Source organism: Barbus barbus (genome assembly GCF_936440315.1).
Source record: "Barbus barbus genome assembly, chromosome: 26".
Lineage (NCBI taxonomy): Eukaryota > Metazoa > Chordata > Actinopteri > Cypriniformes > Cyprinidae > Barbus > Barbus barbus.
In genome coordinates this window covers 23,811,285-23,834,345 of record NC_136754.1, presented here as the reverse complement: position 1 = coordinate 23,834,345, position 23,061 = coordinate 23,811,285, and the positions used below count along the sequence as shown (strand labels likewise).

The 23,061-nt window shown below is 38.1% G+C and overlaps 1 protein-coding gene across 8 annotated transcripts in view; it reads right to left on the bottom strand.

Moving 5' to 3' along the window:
* LOC306846385 (discs large homolog 1-like protein) overlaps positions 1-23,061 on the bottom strand; it is a 102,275-nt gene that overhangs the window by 9,703 nt on the left and 69,511 nt on the right. For 5 of the 8 annotated variants that reach the window (XM_079379738.1, XM_079379739.1, XM_079379737.1 and 2 more), the window contains 11 exons: positions 20,590-20,640; positions 18,561-18,685; positions 14,882-15,051; positions 13,322-13,458; positions 13,094-13,238; positions 6,922-7,048; positions 4,359-4,515; positions 4,083-4,185; positions 3,387-3,501; positions 2,643-2,819; positions 2,257-2,323 (listed from right to left, as the gene is read on the bottom strand). In XM_079379738.1, the coding sequence (XP_079235864.1) occupies positions 2,257-2,323; positions 2,643-2,819; positions 3,387-3,501; positions 4,083-4,185; positions 4,359-4,515; positions 6,922-7,048; positions 13,094-13,238; positions 13,322-13,458; positions 14,882-15,051; positions 18,561-18,685; positions 20,590-20,640 (1,374 nt within the window). Of the gene's footprint in view, positions 1-152; positions 250-2,256; positions 2,324-2,642; positions 2,820-3,386; positions 3,502-4,082; positions 4,186-4,358; positions 4,516-6,921; positions 7,049-13,093; positions 13,239-13,321; positions 13,459-14,881; positions 15,052-18,560; positions 18,686-20,589; positions 20,641-23,061 lie in introns of all 8 variants that reach the window. The other 3 variants (XM_079379742.1, XM_079379744.1, XM_079379743.1) reach the window with 1 other exon arrangement.

The window sequence follows — 23,061 nt, the reverse complement described above, 5'->3', positions numbered from 1 at the left end:
GCACCAAGCTGTCTCTGTCCACTGGTGTTGCTATATCTATAGTAGGCTCTGATGACTGCTGTGTCCAGTGGAGCAGTGCCCACCTCTGTCCTTATGACCTGCTGCCCTATTCTTGCCCAGCATTGAGCTGGAGTGCTGATTTCTGTACTTACGGTCCACATCGCTTGTTTCCTGCTCACTCGCCTCCTTGTTCTTGTAGAAAGGGAACTTGCGGGAAAACAGATTCTTTTTACGCTTGTCATTGAGGGACTGTTGAGGAAGAGAAGGAAAGGGAGGGCAACAGAAAAGAAGGGAAGGGGAAGAGGGCTGTCTAATGTCCATATGGAAAAATAAAAGATGATTGTTCTCTCTTGACTTTGTGGACCTCTGATGGCTTAATCAAATGCCATTGATACAATTTATAGGTGTTAACTCAATTGATGGAGGATGTCACAAAGTCAGAATTGTATATGAAATGCATGAAGAACTGAAGTGGACAAATAAATGGATTTGAGTCATAGACTCAAAAAACAGCTAGCAGCAGGAAATCTCAAACACAAGAGAAGCAGACGGACAGATTTGCATGCAGAAGCATTGTGAGTGTAAGAAGCATTGTGAGTGTGCCAGAAGCATGTGGAGGCCTATAACTGCTTTGGTTGTGGCTGCTTTCCTTATCAGCAGCAACACTCAACAAAACAAAAAGTTGGCCTGATTTCCTTTTCTTTCGTTAAAGGGCAGGTGAATATAGTATGAAATACTTTGCTGTAGAAACAGCCTGTGTGTAAAATTATTTAAGCATAACTGTATGGCTTTTTTCTTCGGCATTGACGCAGCACCAAGACTACAGGTGCATTTTCATTCTTATGCAGTGATCAGTTATAAGCATGGCTGGTTTACACTGCAGCACTATGGATTATTGGAGAGCATTGCAAGGTACGTAAAAAGAGGAAAGTGTGAAGATGAAGGACAGGAGAGGAGGAGGTGTGGCATACAGAAGGACGAACAGTCCGACATCAATGGCAAGCGTATTTGTCCTTCGTTTTCCTATCATGCATGTTTTGTCGGGCTGTTAGATAATCTGGTGTTTTGACTTCTATGCCTCATAAATGAGTTATAGATGTATTACGGTACTGTTATATGCGTTTTTGGGCCTGCGACACTTGCAGCTACGCATGCTGTTAATTTAGACTGGACCATTCATATGGCAGACTGATTAGTATCAGAATAATACATTCCAATGAATGCACTGAGCATTATTAATTGTGAGTTAATATCAAATGGTCAAACTTTCACAGAGGTAGGAACATTAGAAAATACTAACTTGTGTAGCAATTTGATATGCATTTCAATGCCATTCTAGATACACAGTATAAGCAACACACTATAGGAGCTTTGTTCCAATCCCTAGTGAGTTGCCTTCTTCTAAAGCATTTAAAACATCATACTCCTTATGAAAAGGTTGTTCCATTAGGAAGGAAGCAAGCATATTATAAAATGCTGCTTTCTAGGATGCCTCGTTTTGGCCAAAATCTAAGGCAGCATGCCAATTAATCAGATGGTTGGGGTCAGTAAGATTATTATTTTTTTTTTTAAAGAAACGACCGTCTTTATTTAGTGATGATGCATTAAATGATCATTTATAGTGTTACTAAATATTTATATTTCACAAAAAGCTCTGTTCATCAAAAAATCCTGAAAACAAATGTTTTCTTTTTTAACAGTTTGCGTCCAGCGGATACTCTCCAAAATGGTGCTACGCTGACGCAGAGGAGACGAATTGTTGAATAAAGTCGTTATTTTTGTTTTTTTTTTGCGTACAAAAAGTATTCTCGTAGCTTCATAACATTACAGTTGAACCACTGATGGCAGAAGGACTATTCTGACGATGTCTTTCATACTTTTCTGGGCCTTGACAGTGTTAATTGTTTGGCAGTCAATGGGACAGTCACAAGCCTCCCGGTTTTCATCCAAAATATCTTAAATTATGTTCAGAAGACAAACTAAGCTTTTACAGCTTTGGATTGACATGGGGTAAGTGATCAATGACAAAACTTTCATTTTGGGGTGGAGTAACCCTTTAAAATCCAAATTTACTTGTGAGTATTTGTGTGTGCACGACAGGGGCTGACAATGCAAAGTGTTGCAAATCCAATTCAGTCAGAATGTGGTCTTAAAAGACATGTAGCTAGTAGCTAGTAGCAAAGCAACTCACTTGGTTTTGGAACAGAGTATTGTTCAAATTTTTGTAGGTATTCAAGTATAAAAAGATTCACTCACCCCTTTTTCTCGCGACTTGGAGTTGAACTTAACTGTCTTTAACCTTGCTCTCTCCTTCTTCTCCACTCTTGAGGGAAAACATAAGGACCACGTATTACATTATCTGTTATTCACTATTAATCAGTTACACTGCATTTAATTCTCCTTCATCGGAAACATTTCTAAGACATGCACTTGACGCTCCTGAGAGTAACCTATCAGCTAAGCAAACATGATGACAAACTCAGGTCCGGTCAAAGAATTCTGGAGTGGTGCTGGGGGACATATTTATACTATTTAATACAAAAACAAAAGTCAGCATGACCTGCATTCAAGTAAACGTACCAGACTTGTACTTGCTAACAATTTTAATAATTTTTGTAATTTTATAAGCTTCAATCTCTCACCTTCTCTTGCTGGGGATAACGCCCATTTCCTCCACCTCTCCTTGAGCAGTGACCTGCCGTGCCTGCCACCACTCATCATCCGAAGCATTCACCACGTGCAGTATGTCCCCAAATTTGAAGTTCAGGCCTTGGCTGGGAAGCCCAGAATCCTTAGTTTTATCATAATCAAACAGTGCCCTGCAGAAAACAGTCAAAGTAAGACCAAAGGAAAAAAGATACTTGCTCCTTTATCTGAGAGCATATGGTAAAGTCTGACCAGAAGCGTCAAAAATTGCTAAACCATTTTGATAGACGTGTGTAAACTGCAAATATAAGATATCTTATTCCAAATATGCAATTTAGTAAAAAAAAAACTGCATTTGAAGTTGGCATGAAATGGAAATTGTGATTGTCTTTTCTTCCATACAGTGACCTATATCCATGTGAAAGAGTTTCCTGAATAAGTAAAATCAAGTAAAAATATAGGGCTTGATTTCATCCATCAGGAATCGACTGGACAGTTGGATCGTTGTTGTTAGCTAATTGCTGTGATCTCATGTGAGAGACAGGTTGCTGGAGAGGAGGTTTTACTGCCCAGCTCTTGCGCCGGTACACATATCATCAGAAAAGGGACATCATTGCGAGGGCGAGGGGAAGTTAATATTATAAAAAAAAAAAAGAATCAAGTAAATTAATTGATTTCATAGTGACTTTATATGCAGTTTTTCAGTTCCTTGTAGAATATTGTAGATATTTGTCCAGTACCTGACGTATAGTGATCTCTTTTGACTGGTCCTCAGAGACCCTGAGCCTGAGCTGATGCTGCTGTTCATCATCTGCTCTCTTAGGTCATGGATCTTGGCTTCAAAACGGCTGTACTCTGAAACACAAGGCCAAAAATATCACCCCCATAAGGCATTGTGTGTATGAGAGAGAATAAAAGACTTATGTAAAAAGAGTGTTGCTGAATATTTGTGCATAAAAACAATGTTAGCAATAAAGCACATGATCAAAGTTATACAAATATTCATACAAATAGCATTGTCATGATAAGTAGCAATTGGACACCAATTTATGCCCTATAATGGAAGCCTTCTTTTTCATTCTTTTCCAAAATGTTCACATGGCGTAAATGCCATACAAATGTAAATGATGCAGAACTATTCACTCTAAGAAGAAATTCAAAATGTCAGAATCAACACTTTAAGAATGTGAGCCTATTTCGAGTCTGTGTTTATCAAGCGGAGTGAAAGACAAAGCATCAGAAATGTACCATCATTGTTAAGAGTATAATAATGGTCTGTAGGACAGGTTGAACAGTCAGACCTGGATGACTCAATATTCACATTTGAATTTTTATGAGTCCTGATTGATCTGACCTAATGGCAATAGAAGGCTATACAACTGGAGTACTGGTCAAAATGATTGACATGGCACTGTTTTTCATTAAGTAAGACTCACCCTCTGGTCTGTACTGGGCAACGATGGTGACTGTTTGTCCGGCGTTCTTCAGGGCTGCCGCGGCCTGTTCATGAGTGGCACCGCGTAGGTCTATTCCATTCACCTAAGAAAGGTACAGCCATTTTTATATCAATAGGATAAGCAGTATGATAGTGGTCTGCACACTGTTTAGCACTGAGCTCATTGTGTCTGCTGAATACTTTAAGAAAAACTCCTGATTAGATGCTCATCTTCAGTGTGACAGGGCAAGGTTTCAGTGCCCACTGTAATACTCACAGACACCAAGCGGTCTCCTTTCCTCAATTCTCCACACAGGTCTGCAGGGCCTCCAGCCAGGATGAAGGAAATAAATATGCCCTCTCCGTCCTCTCCACCCACTATGTTGAAGCCAAGCCCTGTAGAGCCTCGATGCAGCACCACCTTCCTGGGTTCCCTGCATAAGCAAAAAATAGAAACATGTCCTTATACAACCACATTAAAAAAAACTACAGACTCACAGCATCATATACAAGCTGTTAATTTTTGTCTGAAATAGCAAAAATTATTACATTGTCCTAAATCAAGAAAATATGCTGTGATCTCTGTATTGTACATGTCATACAGCAACATTCTATAAGAGTTAGACATATTAGCTTGTAAGATCACATTTAATAACAAGGACACCTGTGAAAAAAAGTCTCTTATGCGGTAATTGATGTAATTTTTTCATTTAAAAGAACTGTTTTCTGTTAAAATATTTAACAGTGTAATATATGAGAATCACATTTCTGCTTTCAGGTGGCATGAACACATTGTATCTGTACACCCAATTCCGTAAGTGCATTACTATATATATATTCTCCACACAGGTATATATATATATATATATATATATATATATATATATATATATATATATATATATATATATATATATATATATATATATACACACACATACATATATATACACACACACACACACACATAAATAAAAGGTTCAAACATTCACTGATGCTCCGGAAGGAAAGATAATGCATTAAGAGCCGGGGGGTGAAAACTTTCTGAATTTAAAGATCAAGGTAAAATGTACTTAATTTGTCTTCTGGGAAACATTGAAGTATCCCTATAATTATATTTCAGCAAAATAAGAAAAATTTGGACGACATCCTGTTCAAAAGTTTTATAGTTTACAGTTTTGGAAAACTGAAGAATCTGCAGGACATGGAGGATTTTTCTGAAGAACAGTGCTCAGTTTAACGGTTCAGAACAAACAAGGGACTCGTGAACAACCATCAGAAAACAAAGAAACACAAAAACAGTCATAGATCATCCAGGTAACCACATACAGTATTTAATACAAAGGGTTCCCAAACTTTTGAAGGAAGTTATTTTAATAATTTCAGCTATTTTTTTGTCTTGTGGACTATTTGTAAACATCTGTTATGTAAAATGTCTTACTCAGGACAGTACTAAATAAAAAATAACATGAATTTTGTATGCTCTCTCTTATTTTGTTAAAATGATTCACATTTTCACAGATTCTGCAAGGGGCTCCCAAACTTTCACGTCACTGTATATAAATGACCTCTTGGAGGCACTGCTGGTCTAGTTCTACTACACACAGCCACAAAACATCCCTGTGGCTAACTTACAATACTGATACTCTAAAATCAAACACCATTTTATCACATCATCTCTTGCCTATTAAATAAGGCATTGCTATAAAAATCAACAGTGAACACAATGACATCTAGTACGGGCCACATGCTCCTTTCAGGCTGTATGTTTACTGTATGTTTGATTGTTGCACTAAACTTCAAATCCTCCTGTGCACCTAAATGGTCAGATTAATAGAATTGTTTGTTCTGCTGGATTTTGTTTATTCATTTTCTGGCAAGCTGGCTAAGAGGCTTGATGATGCGCTGCGGTCTTTATGAAAATGAACCCACACATGACGTGTATGGGCTAAATTTGGAGCTTATCAAATTGCTAAATCGGCAATGATGTGTCGTTTTGGGTCAGATTTCTCTATCTGTCTAAGCGTCTGGTGTTACATCTGGATAAACGGTATAACCACACGCTTTTTTGCAACCAGTCTGATTTTTTATTGTGCGCTCTTAAGTGGGCCAATTCTAAAATTAAAATAGATATAACCTTGTAAAATCATCACATATGTTTCTCAGACATGGATGGCATGTTGAAAGGGGAACTGCCATTTGCCCTCACAATTGACAACTCCCTCAGTGAGGCATTGCAGATTGGGCCAACTGACCTGAGTAAAAATAGCAATTCGTTACTCCAATGAACTATATCAAAAAAGTTCAGAGCATCTCATCTACTAAACAGGTCATGATATCATCCTGAACATCACACGTGAGACTCAGAGCACTGACTTGCTCTGGCATCACATTATAAAAATAATCATGAACAGCTTGAAGCTCCCCTTTTGTTGAACTCAAACATTAGGCTTATAAGTACAAGATTAATCCGGTATTCATCTAATGATACTAAGTATACCACAAAATAATGGCAGGAAAACACCTTTCTGTTGAGTTGCACAAAATAATACACAGCACTACCAATGCAGTCTGAAAAAAAATTAAATAAATCCCTTAAATTAATCACTGAATAAGACTCACAAACTACTCTTTAGTTAAAGATCAGAATTAAATCAGGAAATCTGTATCAATACCCAGCCGTAATAAGGACTATGATCAGTTTTGTTTATTAAAACTGTAAAAGAGTAAGACGTTGATCTATATACATAGACAGCATTGCATCGTTTCTCATTGCATTATGGCAAAAAACTTGAGTATGAGCATCATCGTAGATTTATGTAGACTATTTTTGACAATACCTGGTTACATCATCATCCCCCACCGTGGTTTTCAGGGTTGGGGAGTAGCGTCCGGAATGCACCGGAGGCAGCGGCTGGCTCAGATAGCTTGTAGGGTTGATATGGTTTTCCATGTGTTGTGAATAGGCTGGGAAAGAGGAAAACAGACACAAACATTAAAACAGGTCACAGAAACAAGTCTCAAACATCTTGAACTGCATTACCTAAAAGCTAGCACCAAAGAGTTCCAAGATCTCTTTTTACCTAATCCTCCAGACATGCACAGTTATATGCTATTCAGTTTGCATCCCTATGAGAAACAGGCACACGCTGACAGTAAATGATACCCTGGGATGAGCTTTTAGCACCTGGGCCTCCACTGCGGCTCCGCTTACAAAGATATCCATGTGGGGGAAAGAGACCTGGGGGTCAGTGTGAAACTGAGCCTAAACTATCCTTATTTTACCCGTCCTTGTCTCTCTGTAAAGGTCTCATTTGAAGCAGACAGTTAGCTGAGCTCATGACAAAAGGCTTCCTGGGTATCGGTGCATCATCATACAAGCTCTGTTGACTGGAAGCATGATCCATACTTGCATAATTCACAAACTTATGGTAAAATGGGGAAAATAGGTAGTATAAGTATTGAATGATTTTCCCCATCTATCCAAAAGAGCTTTTATGTCTGTCAGTATTTGCCATCTGCAGTTGCCGTTGTAATGTCACCAGTGTGGAATGCATGCTTAATAGTGATAACTGTTGCAATGGTGATATGGTGAAACAAAACTCTTATCTTCCCTATAGTGTCCACTTCATGAAACACTGCCCTTACCCTTGATGAGATTCGACATCTTTACTTTACTTTTAGTCATTTAGCAGACGCTTTTATCCAAAGCGACTTACAAATAAGAAAAAGTAACTAAAATTAAAAGTTAACTCTGTAAATACTCTATACCCACCGATTTAAGAAAATACAGAAGTTAAATAAAATTGACAAATGCAAATCTTTAGTGGGATGAGACCAGATATGTGCTCTCAGAGAGCAAGATTCAAGACCACAATGCATTTGTGAAAGAAAGGACTACGTTTAACACAGAAAAATAAATACAATATAGAAAAAGTGTAATATAATATAATACACAATTGCTGAAATAAAAGGAGTACTTATTTTATAAAATATTTACATGAAATTCCCCAAAGTGTCCGGTTACCCAATAGCAAAGCACTTGGTAGATATGTTGATCTATTACTATACATAAAAAAATAATAATAAAATAAAATAAAAATATATATAACTATATATAAAATATACATAAATCTATAAAATATATTACATAATCAATAGGGATGTAATGGTACACATGACAGTTCAGAACATACCTCGGTTTTAAAGTCACGGTTCGGTAAGATTTCGGTACAGCAGGGGGAAAAACTAAACTTTTTTTTATTTTATATAAACAGTGGTTTACTGAACAAGTTGCTCTCTTTAAATACATTCAGTTTAAATGTTCTTAGAGATAAAATTCTACCTCAGCTTATGCTTAAAACTACAGGGAGCCCTTTTACATTATAAGGTTACAATTAGGCCTAACAACTTAACCCAAACTTAAAATGTAATTGCTATTTATTTTTAAATAGATGACCAACACTCAACTTTATATATATAAAAAAATAATAATAATAATAAAATTGTATGCAAACATTTAAACTACACATAATGCACTTTTTAAATTAACTTATAAATAATACATTTTCTAGGCTATTTGTTAAAATATAACACACTGGCTGTCATAGCATGTTTCATAGATTAATTTAAACATACATTAAATAATTAAGACTAACAGGTTTAGTAAAATATAATGAGTATATGGTGTAATATTTCACGAAATGCTCCTCTCTAGACTATATTTCTCTAGTGAACTCACGAGCTGTGGACACTGATGACTTGCTGAGGTAAATTAAATGCTACTTTTATTTCCATGCTGTTTTGTTGATGTCTTTCTGCGGTTAAAACACTGATTGAACAATTACATGAGGCATGAGATGTTCAGTCATGTTTATTCGCGTTAAAACTAGTTCACTCGCGCTCCGCTCTGGCCATTTACACTGCACAAGTCTGCGGAGCGTCACGACTCAGACACAGGAACCGGAGCTGATCGCGGCTGCTCTAGTCAATGCTTGTGTTGGGTTTATACCAGTACGTTTCTGAAACTGTCCCAGAAGCGGCTCTCCAAGGCGTTTATACAGTGATTCGTCATGCCGCATCAAAGATTGTCAAAACGCCATTTATTATTTGAATTTCCTGAAAAAATAAAATAAATACTGTATTTGTTTGGTACACGTGTGTAACGAACCGAAAGACCCATACCGAAACGGTTCGATACGGGTACTGTTACACCCCTAATAATCAATATATACATTCCCCATGACTGATATTAAATTATGAATGATATGAATGCTATTAAACTAAACTAAGCTGATTAACAACACTGTTAACTTCTTTAGAGCTGCTTTACACCCACTTTACTAACTATCTGTGCATCCATTCAGGTCTTATTCTACAATTTGTCCTCTGATATGAGCTCTCTGATGGTTGGGAGATGTATATTTGGGCCCAACAGTGGCAATAGTATTCTCTCTACAACACTGCACTACAGCATATAACAGAACAAGAGGCTTAGCTGCAGAAACCTTGTTTTACCCTCAGGCGAAGCAGAGTGGAAAAGAGTGGCACAATAATAAAAAAAAAGCCCAACAGATGGTAAAATGCATGCTTTATGGCTCTCCATGGGGACAAAAATATTATCTACTGACACGAAGGCTCCCCCTCTGCAATACACTAACCAAATCAAGCAGATCAGTGTGCCCAAAAAGCACGCAAGAAAAAAAAAAGGGTACAGCACTTGAACACTATCCACAAGCTATAAACAGCGTTACTTCCATTCTGAGTCAGGCTGCTGAATAATTGTGCACATTTAAAATGATTTCTCATTCATTAGCTCCGACTGAGGTTCGCTTTCTAAGGCCCGAGTACCATCGTTCCACATGCTGCCTTCTATGCATTAAGATATTGCTGCTTGGATTAGCAATACAGACATGACCATGTGATCCCAGCCATGATTGAATTTGTGATTTGTCTTTCAAGTCCAGTAGAGAAAAGCAACCTTGTCTGCTGGCTCCACTATTACGGTATAGATGGGTCTCAGGAATGGTGCTAGCATCAAAATCTATCCTAACTATCTTCCACAACCCAATAAACTGCCTTGCTGTCTTTACAAGAATCAGAACTTGAAAGAAACCTCCTTAGTGACTGATTTGAAATGTGCTACAAAAGCAGTAAATCTGTGCATCAAACAAATATGCATAGGAGAATGTCAATACAACATCAGAAGAACAATACTCTAACAGGCATAAAATATAAAATGAACAATTTGGGTAAAGTTGTTTTTAATTATTTAACTATTTTCTATCAACACGTTTTACCACTGAATGAAACAATGAATGTTTGTAATTAATGGTGGGGTTGCCTCTGCAAACGATAAATGTAATATCCTGTCCTAAAGTCGCAATGTAATGGTAATGACAGATCATTTCTTTCCTATTATGATTCTGAGTAAAACTAATTATCAAAGAAAAAACGTAGAGCTGGGATGTGGTTCTAACCTACTGTTGTTGATTGGATGAAACCTCATATGAATGTAAGCTTTTACAAAAAAAAAAAAAACTAAAAAAAACATGAATTAATTAATTTTTCCCATAAGATCCATCAAGATGGATTTAGAAAATAGATAGCGTCAATTTCCATTTCATACTGATCAATACCAAAATTTGTGATCTTATAAAGTCACACTAGACTTTGAGCATCCATAATGTAAAAATAATTTGCAGGTCAGAGTTCACCAAACCTGAACTCTGTTCTAGTGATTTTAAACTGATTTCTTTGTCTAGCCGGTCATAAATTGTGACCGATACGGGGTGGTTTTGTCTAATTGCCCCATACAAAGGGGGGATCAGAGCTAATAGCAGAGTTGTGCAGGCTTTGACTTTGAGACAGGAGTCATCCATCATTATACTGGGGTACATGGCAAGCATCTTGTTTAAGGATTAAAAAGGAGTGTCTTAAGGGAGTTATGTGTGGTGCATCAGAAGGGGCAGAGAGATCAAGAGCTTTTTATGACGAAAGCGTGTCTGATTTGGTGGTGTGGTGTTGTGTCTGTAAGTGTGTTACTGTGTGTCTGGGGTTAAAAGCCTTTGAAGAGCTTAGCAGTGGAGAATGAGGGTGGTTGATTATGTAAATGTACAATAACTTTAAGGTAACTTTCTCTAACAGACTTGAGCTTACTAGGAAATTATTCTGCCTTCAAAAGTCTAAATGTTGTAGGTCAAAAGCTGTAGTCCCCACAGTACTAAGGGCTTTGAAGCTACAGTACAAAGCTAAAGTCCCTTTCACATGACTTGCATCAGGCTCTCAAAACAAGCATCCTGCAGTGCTTTGACATCCACATGAACAGCACTTCAGATAAGGGCTGTTTAGATATGTTTCAACAGCGAAATTGTTTAATTTTCTTGTCATTGTCTGACGCATTCCTATGAACACCATGTCTATGACATCTGTAACCATCTTGCCACCACTGTTTTTTCAGTGCTATTAAGATACAATGGGGGAAAAAATTATTTGATCCCCTGCTGATTTTGTACATTTGCCCACTGACAAAGAAACGATCAATCAGGTTTATTTGAACAGTGAGAGAGAGAATAACAACTAAAAAATCTGGAAAAACCCATTTCAAAAAAGTTATAAATTCATTAATTTAATGAGTGAAATAAGTATTTGACCCCTTCGCAAAACATGACTTAGTACTTGGTGGCAAAACACTTGTTGGCAATCACAGAGGTCAGACGCTTCTTGTAGTTGGCCACTAGGTTTGCACACATCTCAGGAGGGATTTTATCCCACTCCTCTTTGCAGATCCTCTCCAAGTCATTAAGGTTTCGAGGCTGACGTTTGGCAACTCGAATCTTCAGCTCCCTCCACAGATTTTCTATGGGATTAAGGTCTGGAGACTGGCTAGGCCACTCCAGGACCTTAATGTGCTTCTTCTTGAGCCACTCCTTTGTTGCCTTGGCCGTGTGTTTTGGGTCATTGTTATGCTGGAATACCCATCCACGACCCATTTTCAATGCCCTGGCCCTGAGGATACATAGCCCCGTCCATTGTCCCTTTGATGCGGTGCAGTTGTCCTGTCCCCTTAGCAGAAAAACACCCCCAAAGCATAATGTTTTCACCTCCATGTTTGATGGTGGGGATGGTGCTCTTGAGGTCATAGGCAGCATTCCTCCTCCTCCAAACACGCCTAGTTGAGTTCATGCCAAAGAGCTAGATTTTGGTCTCATCTGACCACAACACTTTCATCCAGTTCTCCTCTGAATCATTGGCAAACTTCAGACGGGCCTATACATATGCTTTCTTGAGCAGGGGGACCTTGCGGACGCTGCAGGATTTCAGTTCTTCACGGTGTAGTGTGTTACCAATTGTTTTCTTGGTGACTATGGTCCCAGCTGCCTTGAGATCATTGACAAGATCCTCCCGTGTAGTTCTGGGCTGATTCCTCACCGTTCTCATGATCATTGAAACTCCACGAGCTGAGATCTTGCATGGAGCCCCAGTCCGAGGGAGATTGACAGTTATTTTGTGTTTCTTCCATTTGCGAATAATCGTATCATATGTTGTCACCTTCTCACCAAGCTGCTAGGTGATGGTCTTGTAGCCCATTCCAGCCTTGTGTAGGTCTACAATCTTGTCCCTGACATCCTTGGACAGCTCTTTGGTCTTGGCCATGGTGGAGAGTTTGGAATCTGATTGATTGATTGCTTCTGTGGACAGGTGTCTTTTATACAGGTAACAAGCTGAGATTAGGAGCACTCCTTTTAAAAGACACCTGGGAGCCAGAAATCTTGCTGATTGATAGGGGATCAAATACTTATTTCACTCATAACGTTCAGACAAGTGCAAGCGATAGTAGCTTAGTCCTCTCCTCTGTGGCCTATTAGTGCTCCTGCTGGCAGGGCTACGAACAGAGGACAGATCAATACGACCACTGCCGGGCATGGGCTTCACACACTGCAGCAGTCTGTACAAGTAAGACACTTTATCTTACACACACCCCCCCCAATACTCCCCCCATGTGGAACTCACAGTTGGTGATGTCAGGAGGGGCAAAACTGTCATTCATGAAGACACTATTGGGTTTAGCCACTTTCAAGTAGACCACGTCTGGGGTATTTTTCAAGGCAGTTACGGCATGCTCATGGGTAACTTCCTCCAGGCAGGAGCTATTCACCTATGACACCAAAACACACATAGACATTAATCTATTTAACAAGCACACAGTCATCAACAACAGGCAATAGACTATTTCCTTACAGCAAGAAGTTTGTCTCCTATCTGCAGCCTCCCATCTTTGTGTGCAGCTCCACCTTCAATAATCTTAGTGACGTAGATGCTATTGTCCCCGGGGATGTGCTGATTCCCAACACCCCCTGCTATACTGAAACCCAGACCTGGCATAAACCAAGATACAGACAAAAACAACAAAATATTATTTGATCGTGACAGCAAAACTTAGATTTAGCTGCATCTCCTAAAACATCTTATCATGCAAAAAACACCTAGACATCATAAGAAAAATTAACAGCAGCTAAATAATCAACATCATCTGCCATAATGAACATTCACACACAACAACAACATAAAATGCTATACTGTAATCTTTTGAATTGAATTTGAATAAACAAAAAAGAGAGAGATACACTGATAACTGCAAACTGTGTGTAAAGGGGAGAGAGGAATGTATCCATGGCAACAGCAGCTTAAGGTCTTTGCAGTGTTGTGGAAACGCTGTGGCTGGCCTTAAAATAGCCCTGTTGCGTATTTTTGTGCATGTATATATAAATATAGTTATACACTGCCGCTCAAAAGTTTGGGATCAGTAAGATTTTTAATGTTTTTAAAGTCTCTTCTGCTCATCAAGGCTGTATTTATTGGATCAGAAATACAGAGAAAACAGTAATATTGTGAAATCTTATTGCAATTTCTAATATTGGTTTGCTATCTTAATATACTTTTAAAAAGAATTTATTTCTGTGATGCAGCGCAGAATTTTCAGCATTAAAAAAAACATTAAAAATCTTACTGATCCCAAACTTTTGAGCGGCAGTGTACATATGCACAAAAAATTCAACAGGGCTAGACCATAGAAATTGTCTTTTTTTATGGTCTCCAGATTTAGGGTGACTTTAACAATCATACACTCTTAACTCCGATCAGATATTAATCTCAAGAAATGATTTAGCAGCACTCTTGTTTTTTCAGTGTAATGTAGGGAAGGATTAGAGTTTAAAAATATCAAATTTGTTTTTTTAATAGAGCAAGAGCCACAATTATAACTTTATACATAGAGCCTAGGCAAGCCAATGGTGAAGGTTTTCTGCCGAGCATAGCTGCAAATTATGTTTCGCTTTGAGGTAACTAAAGATTTGTAGTCTTTCCACTTTGTGTTGCCTCTTGAAATTTACATATAACTTCAGTCTGCATGTGGTCATCCCTTTTAAAACCAAAATGCTGCCATATCTTTGAGGTACTTCTTCATTCTGGCACTAAATTGTCGGCAGCAGCTGTGGGTGCCTCGGGCTGCCTCATCTTATCAGATTAGCTCGCTATGAAAGCATTGTGGCTTGTTGATGTCTTGCATCAGAGCACGCGCACACTATCATACACACGCGCACATATCCCAACTAACATCCGCATGCCAGATGCTATATTATCCACATCCGCTTAAAACTTTGACCATACATAACTTTTCAAAGTATTAAATCGCTCATTTATCTTTTGACTTTTAAAATTACAGGTACACTGTCAAATGTCAAAAGCTGCACCAATGAAAAATCAACAGCAATAATGAGGAGTTGGCTGGTGTTACTATACCTTTGGGTCCTTTGATAAGCTTGATCTCCATGACTTTCTCTGATGCAGACTTTCTCCTCCTGACATACAGTCTGACCAACGAACCCGCTTCCTTCAATGCCTCCACAGCCTTACTGTGAGTCACATCCCGAACATCAACCTCATTCACTCGGAGAATCATGTCATTCACCCTGTGTGGAGTAAAGCACAGGTCAAACATGCACAAGCAACAGTGCAGTGTGCGGACATATCAATCTCAATTAACTGCATAGAGTGCACATCATTCAAGAATCATGAAGTGATCTGACACTGAGGGTGTTACATCTTTGTTAGATTGTACAACAAAAAGTTGCCTTCTGTGTTGTTTTACAAGTACAGCTAACAAAGCACAAAGGTAAAACTGTCCATCAACAGAAAATTCTAGAGATGATGGAACTTAGCTTAATACTAGTGATGCACCAAAATTTCAGCAACCAAAAATATTCTGAAACCAAAAATTTTGTTTTGGCTAAATATTTTTGGTTGCCAAAATTTTAAAACTAGTATAAAGATAGGATAGGAGAAGTTACATACTCCTCAATGTTCAAGCAAAAGGGCTGGGTGTGCATGAACTGTTGAACTCTTTACTACTACTTACAAAAGAAGAAAAACTTGAATGAATATCATGGATCATATTATGGATGACCATAAATCTGTCCAGGATCCTAAAGCCAACAAGTCTGAAGCTACCTAACCAACCAACTCTTTCACAGCTTAAACAAGGAAGGTTGTCAAATCAGGGAGGGTCAGAGAGACAAAACATCATGACCATCATGAGTAAAATCATGATTTAAGACTTCCCTAGATTTGTTTCCCCCATACAGGACAGAGACCAGACTCCTAAGACCTAAATCCTCAGCACTCACAGAACAGCACAGAGACTGCCTTTACATATAATGAATGCATCAAATCATCCTAAAATGATGCCGATACTATGGTACCAAGTCGGTATAAGCATTTTAAAATCCTGCCGGTACTTGTTTTTCTTCGGTAGCTTAAGTACCGATGGTACCGAAGGTAACGACTAGCGAAGCTGCAATTCTTCTGGAACTGACAGGGGCAGGCAGAGCATACACCTGGAAGGGTTTCAGTCGGTCCTCAAAGGGTAAAAAAAAGAAAAAATGCCTAAAGGCCAGCACATGGAAGATGGCGACGATGTATGAATATGATTGTGTGAGATTTAAATGAGAGCGCGCAGCTCTGAAAGCACGAGCGCTGTGCATGATCACACACACTGACTGTCTGACAGCTTACAGCTTGTTCAATCGTTGTGCATCCGTACGGAGATTATCCTTATTAACATTATTGGCTAATATTACTAGTTTATGACTAGGGGAAGTCGTGGCCTAATGGTTAGAGAGTCGGACTCATAAGCAAAAGGTTGCGGGTTCGAGTCCCCGGCCGGCAGGGATTGTAGGTGGGGGGAGTGAATGTACAGCGCTCAAGGGCACCCTCAATACCACGACTGAGGTGCCCTTGAGCAAGGCATCGAACCCCCAACTGCTCCCCGGGCGCCGCAGCATGGCTGCCCACTGCTCCGGGTGTGTGTTCACAGTGTGTGTGTGTGTGTGTGCATTTGTTCACTACTCACTGCTGTGTGTGTGCACTTGGATGGGTTAAACGCAGAGCACCAATTTCGAGTATGGGTCACCATACTTGACAATACGTCACGACTTTAAGTAACTGTCGTTTATGTTAATGGTTTAAAAAAATATTTTCAGCCTGCCAGTATGTCAGTGAATTTAAACTAATGCTTGAATTCAGAGTATAGGTGTGTGTGTGTATGTGCGAGTGCGTGCATGTTATTTGAAGGCCATTATTGTTATTTTTTCCTGTGGTATCAAGTATTGTGTACTTTTAGTGGTATCATCGATTTTGGTATCATGGCATCCCTATACCATTGCATAACTTCATATTATATATGTAACCCACACATTTGACATGTGACACATTGATCGTGTTTTAATCACTCATAGTTTAAGTCCTATTGCATAACTATTGAATTGTTTATAGGTTTATATTCGAGTTTGGTATGTGTGTGTTTGATAATTTGTGCTTAAAATATTTCTATCAATCAATTCTTGGTAAAATGTATTATATTCTTCTTATAGAAATCATGTCTAAATTACATTCTGCAAGAGTGGGAAAATTTGGACCACGTGAGTAAGATAATTATGAGGAGAAACATAGCAACACCCCAAGCTAACACCATTAGGGATGTGTCTAACAGCCAAGTTTAAAACCCGATGACATGAACAATTCTGTGTATTCAATTGTTTTTGTTTGTTCAAGCTTGCCTTTGTCACCTTTTTGGGATTTTGGGCTTCTTGGCCCACTTGCCTGCCTTCTTTTATAACCTCCAGATTCTGAACTGGTGCATTTAATATAAAGTTTCATAGCCTCATAGAAAAACAAAAAAATTAAATGATTGATGGTTGTTCAGGTCTAAGCAATTGCACATATTGTTATAAACTGGGGATTTCACATTTTTTCACATTCTTTCCACACTTTCTGTGTTTCCAGTGCATGCGTTTATGTTTTAGATTAGTTTATATGTCTTAGATTTCTCCAATAAAGTCTTGCTCGTATTGAAAAGTAGTATCTTGTGTTTTGTGCTTACTTAAGTTAATTTCATGTCTTAAACTGCTGATCTTGTTACCATGCTAATAAATAGTGTTTTTCAGTATACTCTGATATTAATATCAGTTGCAGAACTGACAGTTATGGCTAATAAATTAATAGCTAGCCGATTCAGTCGATCAGCCTTAAAAAGAGTTGTTCTGTGTCAAAATTCCCTATAAATATCATAATTAATTTCCTTTGAGCTAAATTGACCCGTTTCCCTTAGAGTCATGTAACATTTCATTTACATCAGAAAAGCCATTCAGACAGAAAAAAAACTAAATATATGCATTATTATACATATTCATCAATTATTTACTTAACCTGTTAAGCCATTTATGACTGCTAATAAAGGAAAATTATTTTGCCCATTTACATGACCACGTTGTCTTGAGCATAATTGGTTTAAAAATGTGCATGTAATTGTGGCCTGTAACGCTATCAAAAGAGTTCTGTTTGCGCATCCAGACCAGTCTGACAGCAACATTGGCTTCAACACAGCATCTTAGCACCTTCACACAAGAATAGAGTACTTACCTAGACTACAATTCATTTGTCAGTGACAGCTCTTACTGGGCACTAAGAAATAAAAAACTATAAATGTCATCATGCCTAATGCAAACAGCCGATGATAGGGCTCTTTATATTCTCCCTCTCTCTCTGTGTGTGTGTGTGTGGAGCTGTCAGTGTGATTGTGTCAGGACCTCAGTAGTGCTGCTTTAATGAGCCTCTGACAGCACTGAGACACTGAAGGGCTCTATCACTTAGTAACACCAATTCAAAACAGGACAAATCCATCCTAACACAAACAACAATGCATGAGGAGGAAATCTATTACTATGCTCAATGGTCAATACAATTCAATCTCATATTGAAATCTCATATCTTGCAATGAAGTCACATTTAATTTGAAGTAATTTAAATGTAACTTCAATGAAGTCGCTTTTAAATTTTTATACATTAATAGTATGATAAAGTTATGCAGTATATGAACAGCAACAGGAAGAGAACAGGAAACAGATGAGAACCGGAGCATTACCGCAATCTCCCGTCCTGAGCGGCAGCACCCCCTGGAATGACTTTGGTAATGAAAATGCTGGGGTCTTCACCAATGTGAGGGTTATCTGTGCCACCGGCGATACTGAAGCCCAGGCCTGAATTCCCCTAAACAGCAGGTGAAAGAAAAGCTGAGTCTGGGTTACAGTCAGGAAGAACATCAATTAAAACGCTTTAGTCAATGACTATTTGAGCAGGTTCAAATTCAACTGGCGATGTGATATGGCAAACGGCAGTGTCCTTTCTGTATTTGAATTCACAATTCCAAAATGAAAATTCATATATATGATTAGAATGCATTGCAAAATGTCTCATACTTCATTTATTAAGGCAATAATTATAAAATCTAAGAAATAATCAATTTAACTGTTGGTAGGTTTAAAATAAATGCTACAAAATAGAGTGCTACAGCTTGTTCAGTTCTGTCAGCTGGCTTCATATCGATTTGCATTGGTTTTACTGATTAGTTGTTGCAGCCCTAGACAGAGAAATAGCTCTTTCCACAGTTAGAGTCAACCCACATCACTAACAATGCACCGAGCAACATTTGTAATAGTACTAATACAACTGTAATTATCCGACAATCTTTTACAGTGGTAATCAAAATACATTTAGGTGAATGCTCTTATAAAGTGAATATAGCAACACATACTAATTTCTATAAGCCAACAAGCAAGACAAAGAGCATGAAGAAACGATGCACAGACTATAAACCACCTTTAGTCTTCAGTTATGGATTGCAATGAGTTATTACATTATTGCAAATAAGAAGCAGGCTTTACGCTGGGCTGACAACAGCTTGTGGAGGAGCATTGTTTATTTATGCAGAGTTAATAAATGTGCACTACAGAGCAGTGCTGAACTGGGTCACAAAAAGGCTGGGGCCTTAGGCAGAGTCAGGGATTAAGACTTGACTGTGGAAGGCAAGATGGTGCTCTGATTTCCTCCCTGGTAAGTCTGTAAAGATAGAGTGAGTTGGTTAGGCAGAAGAGCGTTTCTCATGCTTTCTCAAGCGCTGACGGCTCTGATGTATTGCATTTTAGTTGACAGCCTTTGAGCTGGTAAATGGAGTCGCTGCAGTGAAGTATTTAAAGATTTGGCTGTGTGGCTGCTTGTATTTTAGCAATGGGTCAGTGTTATACACAAGCTGTTCAGAGGAAAAATAACAGAGATCTGTGAAAATACAAAAAAGATTCAGATACACACTGCTAAGCTCTAATCTGCAGTTTATTATTGCCCTGTAGGCAAAGAAAATTGTCATTAGTCAATACTAAATCAAATTTTGATTCTCCATTTCATGACCTCCTTAAAGAAATAAATCTGTCTGTCTTTGTAAAATTATATTAAAATGAATGCTGACATGCCGTTTTTGTCATAAACTTCTCTCTCTTCCAGCAATCTGTAAAACTGGCTACTTTTCACAGTCCAATTAATTTACAATGGATAAAATAAAGTCTCTGCCTAGACGGTTTCAACGCTAACGACATAAACAAACGTTACAGTGCATGCGCGCTTTTGTGGCCCAAACTTAACTTCCGGTAGACTTCTGCAAAGAATCAATAACAACAGCACCCCTCTAGAGTAGATTTCTGGTAACAAGCAAAATATGTTTTCTGCATAAATCAGACAGTCTTATTGAAAATGCAAATTCATTCTCTGCCAGCAGGAGGTGCTTTTGGAGCAGCAGAGATTAAGGTTTGCCCCGGTAAAGGCTGTACACAAAGCAGCGTTGATCTCACAAAGACAGTTTTATCAGGCATTACAGGCAAGATTAAATGAAAATGACATCGAAAATTTTATGAAGACAGTTTCCTTACACAGTGATGTAAAAACACCCACACCGCATTTTGATTTTGAAACGTTCAGTGCTCATATTTATTCAACCAAGTCAAAGCCTTTTGGAAAATCTAATGTTATTTGTGGCGGTCAGTTTTGATATTGTGGCAGGCTACCACAAATAAATCAATGTAGAGAACAAAAGAAAGAACAGCATCACTTGTCATTCCACTCACCCTTTCCAGTGTAATCTCCTCATACTCAAAGTCAGCCTCAGTACCATTAACCTGTGAACAAAACAACATGTCAGAGACTATTTACATATTTCAATACTTAACAATTCATTATCTTTAGCAGAAAAATGAATGAGTGTAGAAGACATTCGTATGTTGGGTATAAAGAAAAGCAATGAGATACAGTGTCCATTCAGGTAAAACTTAAATGCAAACAGACCAACTAAACTCTAGTGCATAGGCAGCTGACTTATCATCACTTGTCTTATAGCACTCTGTTTCTTTCACACACACAAGGAGAAAGTCTTACATACCACGAAAATCAACACACTACATGTAAAATATTATTTTTATTCTTTAAGAACAAAAACAAACAACTGTCAGTTCCTTCCATAGTTAGGGTGACCATACGGGCCATTTTTACAGGACGCGTCCTTGCAAGAATTTCTATATTGTCTAAAATATCCAAGTTTGGCTGTTTGCACTGTGCAGGTAGATCATCGTGTGACATTCATGAGAGCTATAGAGAGCAGAGCAGATGGGCTCCTTATGCTTTTGAATCGCTCTCGCGCCTACCTTGGTGTCTTTTTGATTGGTGCGCAGTGACGCTTCAAGTCAAACAAACGAACAAGCACGTGCACATATTCGCATCGCTTTGATCGTTCTCTGTAGATCTCACGTTCTCACACGCAGCGACACGATTGGTCAATTACGTACAATACCTGCATGTTATTGGTCAAACTACTTTGGATGTTTTAGGCAATGTTAAAATCCTGGCCAGGATGTGTCCCGTATGAACCACCCTATCCATAGTGGGCAAGAATAATGAGCAAGTGGCAATTTCATTGCTCGCACCAACCTATTGTTGCCACATTTTGATTTCAGCAAATCGGTTTAAGCAAACACAGACAAAGTGATTAATATTTCTTAAGCCAGCAGCTCATCACACCTTTGCACATTTTATAATGTTATTAGTTGTAGTAGTATTATCATCATATCAGTATGTTTTTTTACAGAAAATCTGAATGGCCAACAATGTATGAAGCACCACCACTAGTCAATATTTTTGTCCATAAAGTTCTGTTTAATATGACAAATATGCATTCATTTTCATTCAAACATGGTTGCCAGGTTTCAGTTCTAATTGCAAGTTTTATCATATAAAATACTCCGACTGATATTTTGTAAAACTGATTATAATTGAAGTTATGCTTTCAGATCATGTAACAAATTAATGCATCTTTGTAAAAAGCTGTGGCTGATTTGTTTTGGAATGTAAATAGTCTGGCGAGTAAACTAAAATAAACATGCACAATTATATATCCAATATCTGCCAATATATATACATTTAAAAACAATCAACCAGAAATCAGTGAAGCAGTTAATATATTTTTAAATATATTATAAAACACGTCGCCGATGCCCGCAAAATATTTGGCATGCTAAAGACGATTAGCAATCACGCTGTGTGCAATGATTTCTGACTGAAAACTACATCGGCGATGACCTTCAGCCAATGAGAGACAAAGATACAGGGCAGAGGGAAGTTCGGGGAGGAGTTATAGATCAGAATATCAGTATTTTAATACTGTACATATATGTATATGTACAATTATATCATACAGAAACAAGCACAAACATTTGCTTGACCAGCTGCAACATCAGCATTACTGCAAAATTATTATTTACCTCTCTTTGCAGAACACACAATCCCTGTTCCCTGCATAATCTGATAATCTGGTTTTTTTTGTTGTTGTTTTTTTTGTAGCTGGAAATCAGCGCACAGACAATTTGCGGGGTGTTTTGTTAATACTTCCAGTCTCGCTCGAGAACTCCAGTCTGATGCACGCGGGTTCTCGCTTATTTCTTTATCACTTCTCGCGTGTGTTTTGTTGTGAAACGTAGTTTGCAGATCAGACAGAGTTGTCGGCAATTCTTCCTACTGTGAAATCGTGCAATGTGAAACCCCCCGTCACCGATCCATCGTGCAATGTGAAAACAGCAGCGACTGAATGCTACCCCAGATAGTCATGCAGTGTGAAAACAACAGCGATCCGATGAGTTTGAAAATCGTGAAGTGTGAACTCAGCATTACGTGTTTTTTATTTAATTGCTAATGCAAACTTTTTACACCACATACTGAACAAAATTAAGCATTGTTTGGTAATTGGTTGACCTTAATTGGTATTATCTAATTGTGTACTTAAATTTAACAGCTGACAGCTATTCAACCTAATTAATTTGTGAGACAGTCTAACAGAACGATGGCATCATCAAGATGAATTTGTTCTGAGACGAGGTTATTTTCGTAAATGAAAACTAAAACTAAGACAAAAACGATTGATGAAAAAACTATTTCGTAAACTGAAATAAAATAAAAATGTCAAAATCTTTGAAAAACTAAAACGAAACTAACAACTATTGAAAAACTAACTGAAAAAATAATGAACAAAAATAAATAATCGTTTTCGTAAT